A 19,801-nucleotide genomic window follows, 5' to 3' on the forward strand; every position below is an offset into this window, starting at 1 on the left:
ATTAAGCTAATGTACCATTAAAAGCTGGTCACTCACAGACATTAAAAACATGAGATTAGGACCCAGACTGTGCTATGACAAACTACCTGTGCAGAGACATGATAGGGATGATTCAGCATCCAGATATGAACTCAAACATACTCTTGCTGCTTCTCCTGTGGCATATTTAGGATGAGCTTTCTGAACACGAATATTACTCCAAACAAAGGTGTGCTTTCTTTTTGGTGAAAGGAATTTTCAATGGGTAAAAAAGGGCAAAAAGGTATGAAGCCTAATGCGAGGTAAGACAGTACTTTTGGAGACATTATATATAATTTTGTTATGATGCACAGCTCTTCCTTATGTTGGATCTTATATTCCTCATCCTGCAGCAACTTCATTGAAGACATCCAGAGGAATTTTGCTGCCTTCAGAAGGAGAAGGCAAAAGAGGGAGTAAAATAGAAAAGCAGTTTATATTCCAGAATGGTGTAATTGTAAACTAAAGTTCACTGGAGGACACTGGAGATTATCTTTATATTGCTTGTCTCCACCTTCAGCTACAAAATCAAATTTCCTTCCATGCTGCCTCTACCTCCCTCCCCTGTGGTCTCCTTCTGACCTTTTTGTTAATAAATACTTTTACTATTAAAAAATCACTTGCAATGTTACCCTGTCTTGTTCACAGGGACCTACACAGAAAAAAAAAAAGACAAAAAGACAACAAACAAGAATTTTAAAAAACCAACAAAGCAACAGAATGTTACTGTGTGATCACACACCTTGTGGCAAGTGACCACACACCACTTGAGGTTCATGGGTCTGATAAAATGATAGCCTCACAGCGGGATTGTTACCAGGAAACAGATGATCTGAATCCAAGGCCCTCCACAGTCTGGAGGGTTCAAACCTTTATAAGACTTCACACTAACCATAAGGCCATAAGCCAGTGTTCTCTGGGTAGCTCTGCTGCCACTAAAGGAACAGGACGAATGCAGAAGGGGCTGGGGAGGGACACAAGAGGAGGTGCCTCCTGGAGCATGGTGCACTTGGACCTCACTGTCATGTCCTGTAGGGCTTTCCAGTCTCTGGAACGACATATGCTCCAGCCAGTGGCAATGCACCCCTGACTCAACCCCAGTCTTTATACCTTTAATTTTTCACTAGTGTGACATAAACTGCTACCCATATGCATGCCCACACACACACATGGAGCTGCCAAGAATTCCAGGTATTTGGGCTCCAAAAGACAAACACCCTGTCCCCTTTAAGGAAGTTTCACTATCTACAAACTAATTTCTCAGAGATCTCTGCTGAAAATATTTCAGCAGTAATGAGATTTCAAGAGTAGTGATCGCACACAGAAAAACAAAACCTGTCGATTTTGGTAGAAGCTCTGTGTTTTCTTGGTCCCACTGGAAAACTCAACCCTAACTTTATTCATAAAGCATGAAGGAAAAAACATAGCTCTAAGCCACCTTCTAGTCACACAACAGTCAGTTGATTAAAACGGGAGTGGGATGCAAACCACCAAACAGCACAGAGGAATTTAGGTGAGATTCCCAAACTTTGAGGACAGCCAACAAGGAGCCTGCACCTCCAGAAACAAAGACAAGCTGCACACTGAAAAGCAAACACCTCCATCTCTCTAAGTCTCTTCTGCAGCTTTTTTTTACTGTGTCTGGTTGGTATGCTGTTTTCCACATTTGCCTCATCAAAACAATTATCATCTGCAGCCTTTCGAAATCATTTTCAAAAGATAAAACAATTATGTCAAGGACTAGTAAAAGCTCTCCACTGTTCCATATCTGCACAAATTACCTTGTATTTCAGATGATTTTATGTACATTTAATCACTACAGATTAATTAGACGGCATACAGAAACCAGCAAAACACTGAAGTGCTAACTTCAGTTTAAGTGCACATGCAGCTAACTTGTGGCTTTTTAGAACAATTTTAATTAAAAGTACTAGAAAAACCATCCAGCTGAAAATATTGGGAGCTTTGGGATGGACTTAGCATAGCTAATTAATTGTATATTTAATCAAAGCAGCCTTTGGCTGTAGTTAATAATCTATTTTCCTCTGGTAATAAATATAGTAATTCTGTGAAACGGAATATATAATTTGCATAATGTTGTATGTACAGAAGATCCATGCCAAAAAGAGATCGCTGCAATCCCAAGCTTCAGAGAGCAGGCTGTTTTCCTTTTAAATAACTAAGACTATTTTGAAATCAGCTTTAAATGTCATGTCATAACAACAATTTCTGAAAAAGATGCCCCAAAATCTAAAGTGTTTGAATGAGCCTGACTTTTCCAGTCAACCATAGAGGGAATGCAAGAAATGTCCCACCAGCTCAGACCACCTACTACCTCCATCTTGGTAGCCTGCTTCCAGCAATGTCAAGGGGAAATGCTATTAAGAGTGAGCATGAAAGGCCAGCTACTTTTGGCAATCCATTTCCACATACCCTCCCAGGAGCTCAGAGAATTTTACAGATCATCTTTTAAAAACATCAGTTGCACAAAGAACCTGAAAAAAAGCCTTTTTCACTTTCTTTCTAAATAGTAGAGTATAATAGCTGGCAGATTTCCAGCTCTAGCCATCCTGGCCAAATGCTGGATTTGATCCATGCAGCCAGATGAAAACACTCCCATTAATGCAGCATAAACCTTCCAGCTTCGGGAGTCACAGAAACACTCATCCCTCTACTCACACAGTGAAAGCCAAGAGCTGCTACAGTATACTTTCTACTAGAGACTTCCTTTCATTTATATGACACAAATTCCCAGTTGTGCTGCTGTAACGTGTTTTTCATGTGGTCCTGCACTGAATTATCTCCACTCCTTTGCTGGGCAAATGCAAATTTGAATAAAATACCTACCTTAATCTAACACAATGGCTCTTTCACTCCTAAAATACCTAATGTTCTAATATAAAAAGCAGCTTTGACTTGACTAAAATGCAAAGCATTTTATCTGCATTGGATTATTTAATTTATTTGTAACAGTAAAAATACTTTTTAACCTTTTTTTTTGAGTTAACAGAAGAGACTGACTAGAAAATTATCAGTCTGATGCACCCTCCTGAAACAATTAAATTGGCAAACAGATTAGATATTGATCTGCTAGCAAATAAATATTGATGGATACCATCTTATGGGGAATTAGTGTTGAAATGGAAATGGATGCTTCATTTATAATATATATTATACATATATACATACACTGCAACCTTTGGTCATTATGACTGGACTACAGTAGATTTCTAGATCCTTGCCTTTCATTAAAAATGTACACGTACAGCTAATCTGCATAGGTTTCGTAACATTACAGAGAAGACCAGCTGTAAGCACTTTTCTTAGGAAAACCTAACACTTAAGTTCTCTTTTGTTGTCCTCTCTTCTACTTTCTGTGCATCTGTTACAAGTATATTCTCTCCTTTTCACATCCAGGAACCAAAACCTGCTCTTTTAGATACTCATGCAAATACTGTCTTCTTCAGCATGTTGCACAGATTTAAAATTGTAAATTGGTAGTGGACAGATTTCTTGAAGCCTTTCCCAAGGACCTCATTTTCATGGCCCACTCTTTCAACAGGACACCAAAAAACCTAAGTGCTCTAGTCAAAGATTTGAAACATGTCTCTGAAGTCATCTTTACATCTCAGCTGTACCTCATCTGGGAAAGGTATAGCATTTAAATTATTTTCTCTTTTCAGGAAAAGTGGGAAATGCATTTAATTATAAAACTCTCTTGTTGTCTTCCAAGAGTTACAGTTAGGCTTTTCTCCATAGCAGACAAATCCTAATCATTCTCAGCTAGTCCATCAGCTTTGTCTTGCCCATGCAAAAATGTCTCTGGAACAGGATTCTGCAAACTGCTCTAATTCCAAAGGGGCTTACTCTGCATATTTACGCTGTAACTAGCATTCCCTAATAGCAAACTATTCTCAGTATTCAGCTACATGCTCCTTCATTCTCTTGGATCTTGCTGTTGCTAGTTGCACTTCATTTGGCAGATTTTCCATTGCCCAACATATACATCATTATTTTTCAAGACATCCTCAAATTATATGATGGTGAATACCTTTGGAATAAAGACATAAATACATATGTTGGTTATGTGCACCAAGAATATGCAGAAAAAACCACAATTCAACAATTTGTGTTTGGGCTCCATCTTGATTACAAGCTTTCCTAGTATTTTCCAAGCAGCTGCTTTTTCAGAAGATGTCAGTCTATGTATGTGTTAGCCTTACTCCGGCAGTTTTTTCTATAAACAGTAAAGAGAAGAAACTGCTTTGTAGTAAAGATATATGTTGGAGGGAAATTAATCATGCTGTAACCACAGAATTTGAGGTATAACACCTTTTATTTTCATCTGTGAATCTTCCACAAGCAAGCCACTTGCTGCCAAGGTGTAATAGCTCAGGCAGCACTGATCAGAAGATAAAGGTGATATTTTAAAGTAGTCAAAACCAGTTGTGTTGATCAACAACTGTGCATGTTAAGAAAAGCAATAAAGACAGATAAGGCAGTATGTTCACCTATACATGGTATCAATAACACTTCATATTTCACATCCTGAAATGGTAGAAATCTTCATATCTATAACTCTTACTATGTGTGTCCTTGACCTTTGCTTTCCATTCTTTTACACAATTGCTGCACATTGCATATTTCATGGGGAAGGAGAATGAAAAGTGGTGTGTTTAATAAATGGAACCATTAAAAAGTTTGGATTGCTCTTGTTTTCACAGACATTATCACAGAAGAAATTGTTCATCTCTTCTGCTCTAAGTAGATTCTCTACCTCAAACTTAGTGAAAATAAAAGTATAAATAACAGTAAAAATGGCAATCTGATTGATGAGCAAAAGTGATCAAAATACTGCTTCATATGTCCCAGTGCTGATGTATACATTCAGGATCTGCTTTAAGAAGGTATCAGAGGTACTATACATTAAAAAAAAAATTAACACAAAACAGGTGGCTTTGAAAACATCAAATATGTGGTATGTCTCGTTTCTACTGTAAGAGATGGAGCTGGACTTGATCTCATCTCTTTTGTTTCCAATAAATGATCTAATAACAGAGCATTTCTCTGTTTCAGTGACACACAACAAAGTAAGTCATGGTGTTATTGCTACTATTAACTAAAGACATCAGAGTAAAGTACATAGAACATGATAATATATCTCATGCAAGAAAAGGTCATGCAGTGGTTCCACAAACTGCTGATCCTAAATATATGTACAGTTGTATCACTCTGCATTATAATCACATTTCTGATGTATTGCCAGAGTGCATGATAGCAATTTATGGTACAATGCCAATTACATGACACTGAGAGAACAGACAACTGTTGAACCAGCATAAAGTTAAAATGGTGCAGACAGATGATATCTGATTTGGTATTAAGCATAAGCCTGCTGGTAGGAAATTAGCCAATCAACATTTTTTCAACAAAACTGGAAGACGCATTTTAACCCAATCAATGGTAAGTGCAGTGCGGTCACAGAACTTGCTCTCTTGTATTCATGAATCATAGAGCTGCATTTACTGCATCACTGAATGACAGCCCAAGAGAGTTGGGGAATATACATGGAATTTAGCCAGGCATGCCTTTCTTCTCAAAATAGACAGTAACTTTAAAAAAAATGAGGACTGCAGCAGTTGCTCTGAATTAAACTGAGCTGTATTCATCATACAAAGGCTAACAAAAAGCTAGTTAGCACATGCAGAGCAAGACATGGTGTAAGCAAGGAGTTGAACGAGACCAAGGAATCAGCAGGTTGGAATAGTGAAGAGTTACCTTAGTCAGGCATAGATTATAAGAAAATAATACAATATGCCCAAACGTCTCTACCTAGTTCATGATTTTGGGTATGAGTGACATTGTCTCAAGAGGCAGAACTTCCTGTTTAGCAGGTCCATTTATACAACAGATTTTATTTCATTTGCAGAATAAGTCATCATAGTAAATGGTTCTTATTGATTGATGAAGATTGGATTCATCATTAAAATGGATCAAAAATTAGATATTGTTTCTCTAAGACTCCAAAAGTGGAGTTTCTGGGAAAAAAAAAAGGGGGAAAAAAAAGAGAAAAACATCAAAATCAATCTGTTGCTATTACAGAACGATACCAATTAAAGCTGGATTTAACTAATTCTAAAATATTATTGATTACATTGGCACAAAGTAATGTCAAACCACATCACCAATTAAGAACAGGGAAAGTAACTGCAAGACTTGAATGAAGTATACAGCAATAATTAATCCTCTAATTAGGATGCTAAAATTAGTTCAGGAATTGAAGGGTGAAAAGTTTTCATCTGCAGTTATCTATTTAAAAGAGTTTCCATTTTTTACTTTTTAAGAAATGATTCATTTTTTCCATTCTGGTGTTTCAATGCTTTTTTTTTTTTTTTTTCCATTGGTGTATGATTAGGACTGTAGATTATGTGTGAAAGCCTGATTCTGAAAAATTTCCTGTCTTAGTTTAGGAATGTACCTACTCAGATAAACTGGACAAGCAGACACATCACAAAACTCTTTGGGTCTTCTAGATTTAGCTGATCCAACTGAACTGAGCTTCCTGAACTCATGAGGAATTTAAAGCTTTTTAGGATATGTTTGAAGGTCAAATCCTTCACAGATTTTCTCCTCAGGAAGAGTTAGGTTTTTAGCACCACCTATTATGCAGAAGTCTTGCACACAGGAGCTTGTGTCCCACACCCAAACAGACTCTGCCAAAGACAGAAGCTCACTATTGAGACTACTGGGCACAATCAATCTTTTGCCACTCTTAAATTAAAAAATAATGAAACATGAACCTAGGCCTTGAAAGCCTCCACAATAATCACCAGTAGGTCCAGTAATTTGAGTGAGTTGAGGCTAGAAATACCATCACATTGCTAGAGAAGGATGAGGATGAAGAGAAAACAGAAAGGAAAGAGGTTAAAACAACCAGAGTCTGTGCTGTGACTTCATGACGGTTTCAATTTTATCTGCCCCCTCTTAGGGCCACAGTAAGACCAATTTTCAGTCAAGGAGAAGAGAGAAGGGATTTGCTGCATCATTTTTTTAGAATGAGTCACACTTGGGAAAACCACACTAAATATCCCAGAGTTCAAAGCTGCCATGACAGGGCTTTGATCAAGACAAAGTAATACTCAAAATGCAGGGCACACCACACATTAGAGGAATATCTGTGTCCAGCCACCACCACCACCCGTCCTGGTGGCAATGGCCTGGCTGGTATATTGTATTTAATCCCACAGAATCCCATGGCTCAGTGTCGTAAGCCAGAAGGCTGGCTGGTGCAAACTGGTCTAGATGGTAACATTTAGATGGAAAATAGAATGACCACAAGCTAAAATGGAGGAGAAGTATACATCACAGAAAACTGACAAGCTACTCATGAGGGAGAGTGATGGGGAGCAAGGCGAAACAAACTGCTAATTTTGCTTCTTCAAATCAAATCCAGGAATAAATGAGTCTCAGCTCTTAACTCTCACAAGTTTCAAGCATATCTATAGTTATTCTCTAAATTAGACAAGGCAGCAGTATCAGATACATTAGAAAAGAAACCCTGTAGAGAAAGGCAAAGCTTGTTCATTCTTTCTATCAACCACTTATAAGATCTTTTTGTTGCTCACATCATTGTTAAGAGTTATTTCACTTTTTAATTCTTTTTTTTTTTTAAAGTTGCATGACTTTTATTGGTGAGTAAAACAAGAACAGCAGGATCCAACTCCTATCTCCGTAACTCTTTCATCTGCTTAGCTGACTGTACTAGCCACTTTCTCTGAATGGAGAACAGGGGAAAGTTCAACAGCAGACTGACATAATAACGAGGACACAAAATATAGATGAAAAGAATACACATCTAAATGTCTGATGAACTGATATTAGCATATAAATGCAATATATGTACAACAGAAGCCTTTGAATTAAACCACAAAGAACACTGCCTACTTGATTAGTTGTTTATTTTTTTCTTTTGAGGGGACACATCAGAGCCACACATTGATGCTTTAATAAGGAACCCAAAAACCTTTAGTGGAGATTAAAAGGGCTAGCGGTTAGATGTCATAATTCACAGATACTGATTGCGCAGGACTTTGACAAGAACCATTAATTGTCACTGTGTAGCTACCTTCTGAAGTCACATACTCAATTTAGTTCTAGTTCTTACAAGATATGGTAGGATCATTAAAGGAAGCTTGAGGCTAAGCACGGCTAATGGGAGTATTTTAATATTCTCAGTACTTTTACAAAGGAACAGCATGTCATACATCAGTTCTATGTATTGCACCTAAACTCTCAAAAGAAAAAAAAAGGCTTTTTGTTGCCTCCACTATTATCTAAAAGTGAGGTGTTAGAGTTTCTGCACTCTTTTGCAAGCCTGAGGCACAGTAGGAATATAAAAAACAAAAACATAAAAAAAACCAACCCACAAAGAGCTTTCACATTTCCTTTGTTTGAGGTCTGGCTCACCTTTTGGGCCAATCTTACCGATGGCCTAACGTTCCATAGCAGAAGTCACCATTCATTTAAAATAAAAGGAAAACAGTTAAAAGCAAAGAGTGCCTCCTTTCTTCCTCTGAAGACTTCAGGAGTTCTAGGATGTAAGATCATTTTTTTTGATCCAATGACAATCAGGATGGATAAACCCCAAGATTAATGTAAAACACAACACAAACTTTACCATTCTCCCTTTTTTTTTCTTCTCTGCAGTTGCTTCAGAGCAGCAAAACAGAAACACAGCAAAATAAACAGAGGCTAAATGTGCCCATGCAGGCAGAAAAGCAGAGGAACATTTCAACACTAGGCCAGGCCTCAGTGTTCTTAATTAAGGCAATATCAGGGTTTAGGTCAAATAAATAAGCATAGGAGAGGCATGGAGGAGAAGGAGGTTCCCTTAGGCCACTGTGTCCATCCTGCCTGGGAGGACTGGCAGGTTTATACTACATACAAACATGGGACAGCCACCACTTCACCTGCTTTTTAGATATCCGAAGCTGTATGTCTAGTGGCTGTAGGCTTCCTCCGAAGTCAAAGTGGGGAAGAGGGCAGCTTCAAGCCAATGCATCTGATCCATTTTATCTTTGTTGAAGAAGAGGTCAGCTGCTTTCTGATGGCACCTGTTTCTTACCCTGTTTTTCCCCAAGTCCAGGCATAGGCCTGAAACAGGGCAGATGAATCCCATTCAAGCTTCTGACAGACTTGGTCAGGATTAAAGGAAGGGAAGGCAGATAGGAGCAGCCTCACATTCACAAACCTGATCCTCATGAGGGACATCAACCACCCTGATATCTTTTGGAGGGACAAAACAGCAGGGCATAAGCTATCCAGGAGGTTCCTGGAATGTGTTGTTGGTAAATGCCTTCTCCAAGTAATAGAGGAGCCAACAAGGAGAGGTGCTACATTGGACCTTGTTCTAATCAACAAGGAAGGACTGGTGGGGAATGTGAAGCTCAAAGGCAGCCTTGGCTGCAGAGATTCATGGTGTAGTTCAAAATCCTTAGGGCAGTGAGGAGGGCACACAGCAAGCTTGCTACCCTGGACTTAAGGAGCAGAGACTTTGGCCTCTTAAGGGATTTCCTTGTCAGAGTAGTATAGGATAAAGCCTTCAGGGGAAGAGGGGCCCAAGAAAGCTGGTTAACATTCAAGGATCACATTCTCCAAGCTCAGGAACGATACATCCTGACAAAGAGGAAGTCAGGTAAGAATGCCAGGAGGCCTGCATGGATGAACAAGCTGCTCCTGGACATGCTCAAACACAAAAAAGGAAGCCTACAGAGGGTGGAAGCAAGGACAGATAGCCTGGAAGGAATACAGAGAAATTGTCTGACCAGCCAAGGATCAGGTTAGGAAGGCCAAAGCCCTGACAGAATTAATCTTGATAGGGACATCAAGGGCAACAAGAAAAGCTTCTGTAGCTCTATGATAAAAGGAAGACTAGGGAAAACGTGGGCCCTCTCCAGAAGGAAACAGGACACCTTATTACCTAGGATATGGAGAAGGCTGAGGTACACAATGAGTTTTTTGCCTCAGTCTTCACCAGCAGGTGCTCCAGCCATACCACCTAAGACACAGAAGACAAAGGCAAAGACTGGGAGAATGAACCCATTGTAGAAAAAGATCAAGTCTGAGACCATCTAAGGAACCTGAAGGTGCACAAGTCCATGGGACTGGATGAAATGCATCTGCAGGTCCCTAGGGAACTGTCAGATGAAGTAGCTAAGACACTATCCATCATATTTGAGAAGGCATTGCAGTCAGGTGAAGTTCCTGCTGAACGGAAAACGGGAAACATAACCCCCATTTTTAAACAGGGAAAAAAGGAAGACCTGGGGAACTGCAGGCCAGTCAGTCTCATCTCTGTGCCTGGCACGATCATGGAGCAGATCATCCTGGAAACTATTCTAGGGCACATGGAAAATAAGGAGGTGATAGGTGACAGCCAACATGGCTTCACTAAGGGCAAATTGTGCCTGACAAATTTGGTGGCCTTGTACGGTGGGGTTACAGTGATGGTGGATAAGGGAAGGGCAACTGATGTTATCTAGCTGGATTTGTGCAAAGCATTTGACACTGTCCCACACAACATCCTTGCCTCTAAATTAGAGAGACATGGATTTGACAGATGAACCTCTCTGTGGATAAGGAATTGGCTGGATGGTCGCATTCAAGAGAGTTGCGGTCAATGGCTCAATGTCCGAGTGGAACACAGTAACGAGTGGCGTCCCTCAGGGTTGGTGTTGGGACTGATGCTGTTTAACATCTTTGTTAGTGACACAGACAGTGAGATTGAGTGCACCCTCAGCAAGTACACTGACTACACCACGGTGGACATGCTGGAGGGAAGGGATGCCATCCAGAGGGACCCTGAGAGTATTGAGAGGTGGGCCCGTGCAAACCTCATGAAGTTCAACAAGGTCAAGTTCAAGATCCTGCACATGGGTTGAGGCAATCCCAAGCACAAATCCAGGCTGGGCAATGAGTAGATTGAGAGCAGCCTTGTGGAGAAGGGCTTGGGGGTCTTAGAGCAATGCGCACTTGCAGCCCAGAAAGCCAACTGTATGTAAGAGAAGTGTGGCCAGCAGGTTGAGGGAGGTGATTCTGCCCCCTCTACTCTGCTCTCATGAGATCCCACCTGGAGTACTGTGTCCAGCTCTGAGGCTTCCAGAATAAGAAGGACATGGATCTGCTCAATCCAGTCCAGAGGAGGGCTGTGAAGATGATCAGAGGACTGGAGGACCTCTCTTGTGAAGACAGGCTGGCAGAATTGGGGTTGTTCAGTCTAGAGAAGAGAAGGCTCTGGGGAGATCTTATAGCGGCCTTCCAGCACCTAAAGGGGGCCTACAAGAAAGCCTGAGAAGGATGTTTTACAATGGCACATAGTGACAGGTCAAGGGGTAATGGCTTTGAACTGAAAGAGGTTGGCTTTAGACCAGGTGTAATGAAGAAGTCCTTCACTGTGAGGGTGGTGAGGCACTGGAATAGGTTGCCCAGAGAGGTTGTGGCTGCCCCCTCCCTGGAAGTGTTCAAGGCCAGGTTGGACGGGGCTTTTAGCAACCTGCTCTAGTGGAAGGCGTCCCTGCCCACGGCAGTGGGTTGGAACTAAATGATCTTTAAGGTCCCTTCCAAACCAAACCATTCTATGATTCTATGATTCATTAATTTCTTGACAGCTTGTCTGCTGAATGCAATAAAGTAGTATTTCACAAAGTGGGTAACTGGGCATCAGCCCCCATGGAGAGGAAAACATACAAGAAAACAATTCAGGGAGAGTATAATAAAATAAAAATAGCCTCACTAAAAAGCCACAAGAAGTTTTAAATTCAGGTAGTCTTAGTTTCACTTATGTTTTGCTAACTAGATGCAGATGTTTGCTAATTACGATCACCTTCCAGTGTTTTAATGGCTTAATTTGAATACTCTCACTGTTCACACAGGACTGCTTCCATTCTTGTTTCAGACCAATACCGAGCCCAGGATCTGGTGTTATGCCTCTAACAGCCCCATGGGGGGTTTGTTTTTTCTTTTCTATTTTTTTTTTCCTTTTCTTTTTTGAGAAAGAGCATGAGTTATTTCTCAAAGTGAGACAGCAAAACTGGTAATATTTCAGGAGGCTTCAAAACTGAAACTGATTCATTGTGCATAAAAAAGGAAACAAAGACCGAGAAGGAGGCTCAACACTACAATTTCCCCTGAGGTTAGCCAATTAATTTTGGTCCTGGTGTATTTGGAAGATTCAAATCCTGCTTTGTTTACAACTCGTTCTATATTATTTAACACATTATCGTTGTTGACATCACATTCATTAAATAAGCACAGAGACAGATTGTTCCAGCTCTTCAAAGCAGAGTGAATAAAAGACCCCACAAGAACAGATTTCTCTCCCTCACACATTGCAAACACCAGATCAGAGCTAGAAGTATTTCCTGTCACAATTTCATCAGGTACCAATCTTTCAGCATCTGAGCAATTTCTGTTTTGATTACACACAGCACATGATGAATTAAAAACTGCTAGAAGTCTCACAAAGGCGTTCCTGACACAGGTAACCTCCTTTCCTGGTCTCTCTCTGAGATTACATGCACCACAAGGAGAACTGACTGGACTGAGAGGTCACTGTGTGTGTGAAGAGGGAATCTGCTATCAGCAGCCCCTGAGCAGCACTGATTCCAGACTGGAGTCATGTCCCGATTCCTGTGTCTTGAGGAACTGGCTTAGAGCAGTAAGGGAGATATATATGTGGGAAACAACCACTGCTAAAGCATTTTCTAGATAGTGAAAACTATCCCATATAAATGTTTACATGTTGATACCCTGGCAGGGTCTCCCATGAGAGCTAATCTTTCAGCTACTCTTACCCATTCCAGGGCTCCTCACTCCTCAATATATTCTTAATGCCACGAACAGAAAAGCAAATATTTCCTTCAGTTCCTGCAGACCGTGAAGGCTGCTGCTGAAAGAACAGCCTGCTTGGAAAGATTTCAACAGCCAAAGCAAGCACATTGTTGGGCTACACTGTTCTTGCTCTCTCCCACCCAGCACAGTCCACTCAGAGCATGACTGCTAATGCTGTGTCTCCAGCTGCAAAAATACAATTTCTCTCCACAGCTATCTTAACAAAGATTTTCCCTTCCACATAGAGATTCCAAGAATCAGAATAACTGCAGCTGTTTCTGTTTCTCATGCTTTTAATATTTCCTTTTACACACCTTTGTGTTCTAACTTGATTTCCTTCTCCCCAGCTAACATGCTGTCCCTTGCCCAAGGAACTCCTTCCATGACCTCTGTATCTCCAGATGTTCGATTGTAATGGATGTACTATGCAGAACTCATTTGTTTCACATAAAAAGCCTATGGGAGCACCCTGGAATGACCACACATCTTTCAGGTGTGCTATTAATATAAAATAAACTATTTTAACACATCCTTAATCTTTCTTTAATAATCCATCCTAAGTAAATTATCTTGAAGCAATGCTGGACTATGATTGATGCGTCTCAATAAAATCTCACTGTTGGCTCAGTACAAAAGAAATAACCTACTAATAATAGAAAGCTCACCCTGGATATTCAAATAGGCTTCCTGAAGAAGCAATGGGATCGAAAAGAGTACTGGTATTTCTGAAACTAGTTCAATGAGTCTCGTGTTCTGTATGAAACAAGATAGATGCCTTCCTCTGCTTGCTAACAGCTTGCCCTGTGTATGTATCACTGGAGTTATCACTAAGTGCAGCATCACTGTACATGAAGTACTAGGACTTCCATGCAAACAGCCCTTATCAGAGTTGTATTTGCACATCTATACAAGGTGATTGTTGTAAAGCCATGGACATTTTCTGGAACAGCCTGTGCCCTATACTACTTGAATTATTAATCAATTACAAACAGATTACTAAAAGCTATGAATTGTTAAAACCTTATAATAAATCACATAGACAAATAAAACATGCCTAGGGTGAATAATCTTGTCTTTCTCTCTTCCTCTTTCTGAATCCACCACCAGAAGCATGGCACTCATTTATAGCAAGGCTACCTTCTAAAAAACAAAAGGACAATATATTCAAAGAGCTGGTGGTCTTTTGAAGTAAAAAAAGCACCTCTTCATGCATTATTATCTCAACTGCTAAAATAGAGACTGCTAGTAAGTTTATCCTACAAAATACTTAGGATCTCTGAGAGACTTAATCATAAAAAATTGGCAAGTATGGTAACAGAATGCCTTTTTGTTCCTTTTAAAGCATTTTACTCCAGCAACTTTGATAAACACAGAATCCTTGAAAAATGCAGCAATGTTATCTAGTAATACCCATCAGAGTGCCCTAATTCAGCAAAGACAAGTGAATAACCAAAAAAAAATTTTCTTGATCACGTAAGGTAGATTTACAAAGTACCAGAGAAACTATAGCTTTCTGAGCTATATTTCAACATTAATCTGCTTCTGATTTCACAAGATATCCTACATTTAGTTATAGCTTGTTTAGAAAACAGACTCCTTACTCCTTCCCCAGAAGGAAAACATGTGGATTGTGGTTCAAAGGCTCTGAATTCCTTAAAGAAAGGGAAACTCAAGATCCTAAATAGTTTGCTGGATCTAGGCCCTATTTCTCATGCCATTGGGCATTAGGTGAGAGTTTTCTTTGCCTGCTGCTTTACTTTCCTCTACTAGAGTAAATTAACTTTTTTATTGATGATCTAGATGACGGGATCGAGTGCACCCTCAGTCAGTTTGCAGATGACCCCAAGTTGGGTGGGAGTGTTGATCTGCTCGAGGGTAGGGAGGCTCTGCAGAGAGACCTGGACAGGCTGGAGCCATGGGCTGAGGCCAACTGGGGGAGTTTCCATAAGGCCAAATGCCGGGGGCTGCCCTTGGGCCACAACAACCCCCAGCAGCGCTACAGGCTTGGGGAGGAGTGGCTGGAGAGCTGCCAGTCAGAGAGGGACCTGGGGCTGCTGACTGACAGCCGCCTGAACAGGAGCCAGCAGTGTGCCCAGGGGGCCAAGAAGGCCAATGGCATCCTGGCTTGTGTCAGCAATAGCGTGGCCAGCAGGGACAGGGAAGGGATCTTACCCCTGTACTCGGCGCTGGTGAGGCTGCCCCTCGATTCCTGTGTTCAGTTTTGGGCCCCTCACTACAAAAAGGACATTGAATGACTTGAGTGTGTCCAGAGAAGGGCAACGAAGCTGGTGCAGGCTCTGGAGCACAGGTCGTACGGGGAGCGGCTGAGGGAACTGGGGGGGTTTAGTCTGGAGAAGAGGAGGCTGAGGGGAGACCTCATTGCCCTCTACAGCTACCTGAAAGGAGGGTGCAGAGAGCTGGGGATGAGCCTCTTTAACTGAATAATAAGTAATAGGACAAGAGGGAATGGCCTCAAGTTGTTCCAGGGAAGGTTTAGACTGGATATTAGGAAGTATTTCTTTACAGAAGGGTTGCTGGGCATTGGAATGGGCTGCCCAGGGTAGTGGTGGAGTCCCCATCCCTGGAGGTGTTTAAGAGTCAGGTTGATACAGCGCTGAGGGATATGGTGTTGTTTGGAACTGTCAGTGTTAGGTTAATGGTTGGACTGGATGATCTTCCAGGTCTTTTCCAACCTAGATGATTCTGTGATTCTGTGAACTTTTAGCCACCAAATAAGCCACCAAATCTGGGGTAGATCTAGACAGTCCCCAAAGTTTTACCAGAACCATCATCTGTATATAGAAAAGGGGATTTGTAGGACATTAAAGAAAAAAGCTAATACTCCAGAAGAAGTAGCTGGCTTTCTAATTTCAAGTTATAAAGACAAATCTCTAATCTGGTTGAGATAGAGTGAGATAATGAATACCTGAAATACAAACTTTGACATGAACTCACAAGTATGAGTCATTCTTATTCCCACCCAAACCACATCAGGTTTCAGTCTGTAAAGACCAGCATTAACCAAATCTAGTATAAGTCACAAATCTCTTATTTCACTAGGGCACAATTTGATTGCTTAGAAACTCATTGTAGTATCTCCACTGGCATTTTACTGTTTATTTTCTCCAAAGCATAACCCAGGCTCAGTGCGCTTCATGTTCTTTCAAGTCACATTGCAGTCTCTTCAATGCAAGTCAGCCCTCTATTCTACATTACCTCTGAGTCTTCAGGTAAGTGCCAGTGTGAAACTCACTACAGATGAAGTCCTCATTGTCACGTGCATTGTTATGCAGGCTTCTACTGCTTACAGCAGAACAACAGTATCTACACACCCCTGACACAGAAATGGTTCTAATTTTGTGGTCCTCCTAGATGCTTCAGAACTTTGTCCTTACAGATATAACATAATTCCTCCTGGATTTTAAAGCTTTTTTAAAGGCAGAATAAATATGTATGCTGTAGTCCCACAAATATTTAGGCAAATGTTACTGTTTCACTACTTCTTCTGCAAGTGCACGTGCAAGAGCCAGACTCACTGGTGTCATAGCTAGAACTGTCAATACTGCAACAGCCAGCGCCAAGAAAAGACCACACCAAGGCTGATGGGAATATCAAAATACAAGAATACTTGAAATCAAGCCTCCACCAGGACAAGTAAAACCATAACAGAAGCCTTCTCCGGCACTGAGGCAGACATCCTCTTTGCTGATAAAGTCCTCCCCGCCTGATCTTTGCAGGGTTTTGAGGAAGAACTGGTAGTACTAATTTATCTTGCCTTATCCTAGTCATGATCATCACTTCTGCATCCAAGTTGATCTATATGGGCTGGTTAAGTAGCTGCAGCTAGAGCTAAGTGACACTTTTGGCTCTTTAAAAGGAAGGATTTGTACAGTTGAGCATCCTGCAGGCAGGACCAGACCAATCTGCTGAAAGCAGAATTAGTGGGACATCTGCCAACAAGGCACTTGACTGGGAAGGCAGGCAGGGGCTCGGTAAGGAGATACCTACCAAAAACTATGAAATGAGTTAAAGGAGGAATGAAGCACGCTTCTTTTGTGATACTACAGAGAGCAAGATAACAGCGGGCGGCTACAACCAACCACCTTGGGTTTTATGCTCTTCTCAGAGACTGCAGCAAAACATGTGTTTGCATTGCCACTCAGACACTACTGCCTAAAAGTATCTGTCTTCTTGTACACATACGTGCACATGAAGGTAAGATTTCCACTGACATGTTCAGAAAGAAATACACATCATCATTATTAATTATATTACTATATTATCATGTTAACAGTTATAAAATGTGGCAGATTTATCAGAAAATTGCTGTCCTGTCTTTGTATGAATGCATAACCAAAAGTCTGTAACTAGAAGAGTTTGCATATCAGTATATAAACAAAAAAACCCAGAAAAAATAAACCAAAAGGAGCAACACAGATTGACAAGACTGTGACAGTTGCTTAATCAGCATATTATTTATGCCATCATCTCATTCTGTAACTTACTACCAATGTTAAACCATATCTTTGTTTTTGAGACTATAATTGGTGCCCCTTTAATGAATTATAGAAATAAGTGCAACTTCAAGGATGCAACAAAAGGCAAAAAAGCTGCTGAGCACTGGAGCAAACTGGACCTTATTTTTAAACAAATGCTCCTGACTTTTCAACTAATAGAAAACAAACAAAACCCAAGACACTGAGCATCTTTAAAGATGTCACTACTTTTATTCTAATTACACTGAAAGTCCGGCAAGCTGAGCCAAACACATTCAGTAATCCCCAAAGGGATTCCTTTAGTTACATTTCAGTAAGCCCCAAGTGGATTCTTTTAGTTACTTGAAAAAAGGGGGAATATTTTATCATAAAATATTGCTTTTTCAGTAGAACAAATTTAACTTTAGGATTGCTAGTTAGTCTCAAAAATAGCATCAATTATACTGCAAATTCTATTTATACAGAAGAAATAGGAGGTTTTATCACTCATAAATAATGGCTGCTGCTAAGGTTTTCGAAAGCTACGCTTTCCCTACATGAGGGAGTCCCCAGAAAGCTGTTTTAACCAAACTGAGCTGAAATAATTTGTAACTTCAGTGCTTTGTTCTACGCCCAGAAGCCTGAAACTCAGACCCATCTTACAAGACAGGTTCCAGCACTGTGAGAAGGCTAAGGGAGACCTTACTGAAGCCACCTCATAGGGTGTGGTACAGAGAAATCCTACCTCGTAGGGAGATACAGACAGGACAGAGCCAGGTTCTTTCCAGTGACGCACAGCAGCAGGATGGGCGTCAGTGGACACAAGTCAAAACAAGGGAAATGCCAGTTAGACATCAGGAAAAATGTTTGGCCATGAAGACACTGAGATAGGTTCCTCAGGGAGGCTGTGCAGTCTCCATCCTTAGAGAAGGCCCTGAGCAACCTCACAAAACTGGCCCTGCTCTGGGAGGGGGCTGGATCTGACGGCTTTCAGTGTTCCCTCCAACCCCGGTAGTCTATGCTTCTATTCACAGCATGTCACAAGAGGTAAAAAAAATGAAATAAACAACTTACCAGCCAGCTCCAGCTGGGCATTTTAAGGAAAATAAAAGGGCCCTTACCTGAAAAACATAACAGAAAGTAAAACCTTAATAATTCATCAAAATCATCAGGGTAATGAACTGTAGTAACTCCTGTTACATAAATAACACACATAATTATGCATTCATGACATCGTAAACATTTTCCCCAATATACTCATGCTCTGTAAAAGATAAGATGGAATTCCTATGATGGAATTCATACCAGGGGTCTCTCCATGTCTGCACCTCCTGTGGCTGTCACCTACAGCTCAAAGAAAGTAAGTTTGTCACCTATGGGCTCTATGACCTGAACATTTTCATACTCACTTCTTTACTATTTCAATTTTGTCAGACATGCGCCAACGTTTCTTGCAGACAATTTTACCTTCAGTCCCCGCTGAGGATCTGTCCACTAATGATCATAATGAAACATGCTTTGTGTGAGAGCCTGTTCATTTATTTTCATTCCCGTGAGTGCCTTCAGAGACCAGTGTTGCAATCACGGCTACTTACTATTTAATTCCCAGCCAAATTTATGGCCAAATTGAAAAATGGATGCAGGCTGCCTGGTGCAGGATGCTTTTGTCTGAAGTGTCCTCATGGAATCATTATACTTGCATTAATCTTTAATCTGCAATTAAACAATCAGTTCTATGTAAAAGATAGCTGCAAACAGATCTCCTGAATGTGTAGTAGACAATACATCTTAATGGGCGTATGTACGCTGTGGAGGATCTGGGGGAAGAAAAGTCAGCAATTAGGACAGCATCCATCACTGGGCCCCAGGTCAGCGAAAGGTTAGGGGAAAACCAAACCTCCCCAAGGTTTGCTGAGCATCCATCCACTACCTGCCCTACTCTACGGCTGTGCCTGCAGCCATGGGGAACATGGAGAAAAAAAAAAACAAGTGGGGGTGAGAAAGAAGATACAATGGATTAAGGCATGGCTTCACTGATAAATCTGTCTTGGCAGAAAATGCAACCTGCTTTGAATCTGTTTCTTTCCAATTAAGAGCCCTGCTTCCAGCTCGGCAGATGCTTAATTGGAGACTGAGGCTGCCAGGCAGGCACAAGCACCATGATCATTAACAGGTAGTTTGAAGCCATTAAGGTGCTCCTGCTTGTCAATTCCCCTCTCATATACCACTGACATAAACAAATGCATCTTATTCCTCATGGCAGCCAGCTCACCTCATAGGAAGAGGTGGATGCATGCGCACAGCAAACTCACCTTTGGTTCCTGGGACAGGGGAGTTATTAAATTAGCACCCAAGGCATCTGATTCAGGGGGGAATACAAAGGGCCTTCCTGCCTGGTGTCAGTGTAATATTAGAGTGGT

General features: G+C 40.9%; 1 protein-coding gene across 4 annotated transcripts in view; it reads right to left on the reverse strand.

Moving 5' to 3' along the window:
* PDZRN4 (PDZ domain containing ring finger 4) overlaps positions 1–19,801 on the reverse strand; it is a 275,991-nt gene that overhangs the window by 68,876 nt on the left and 187,314 nt on the right. Inside the window, exon 1 of one of the 4 annotated variants that reach the window (XM_074901544.1) lies at positions 18,456–18,491. The exons of the other annotated variants lie outside the window; for them this stretch is intronic. Within the exon in view, the coding sequence (XP_074757645.1) occupies positions 18,456–18,476 (21 nt within the window). The 5' untranslated portion in view covers positions 18,477–18,491. Of the gene's footprint in view, positions 1–18,455; positions 18,492–19,801 lie in introns of those variants that run through there. 4 annotated transcript variants of the gene reach the window in all.

Source organism: Athene noctua, chromosome 3 (assembly GCF_965140245.1).
Source record: "Athene noctua chromosome 3, bAthNoc1.hap1.1, whole genome shotgun sequence".
NCBI lineage: Eukaryota > Metazoa > Chordata > Aves > Strigiformes > Strigidae > Athene > Athene noctua.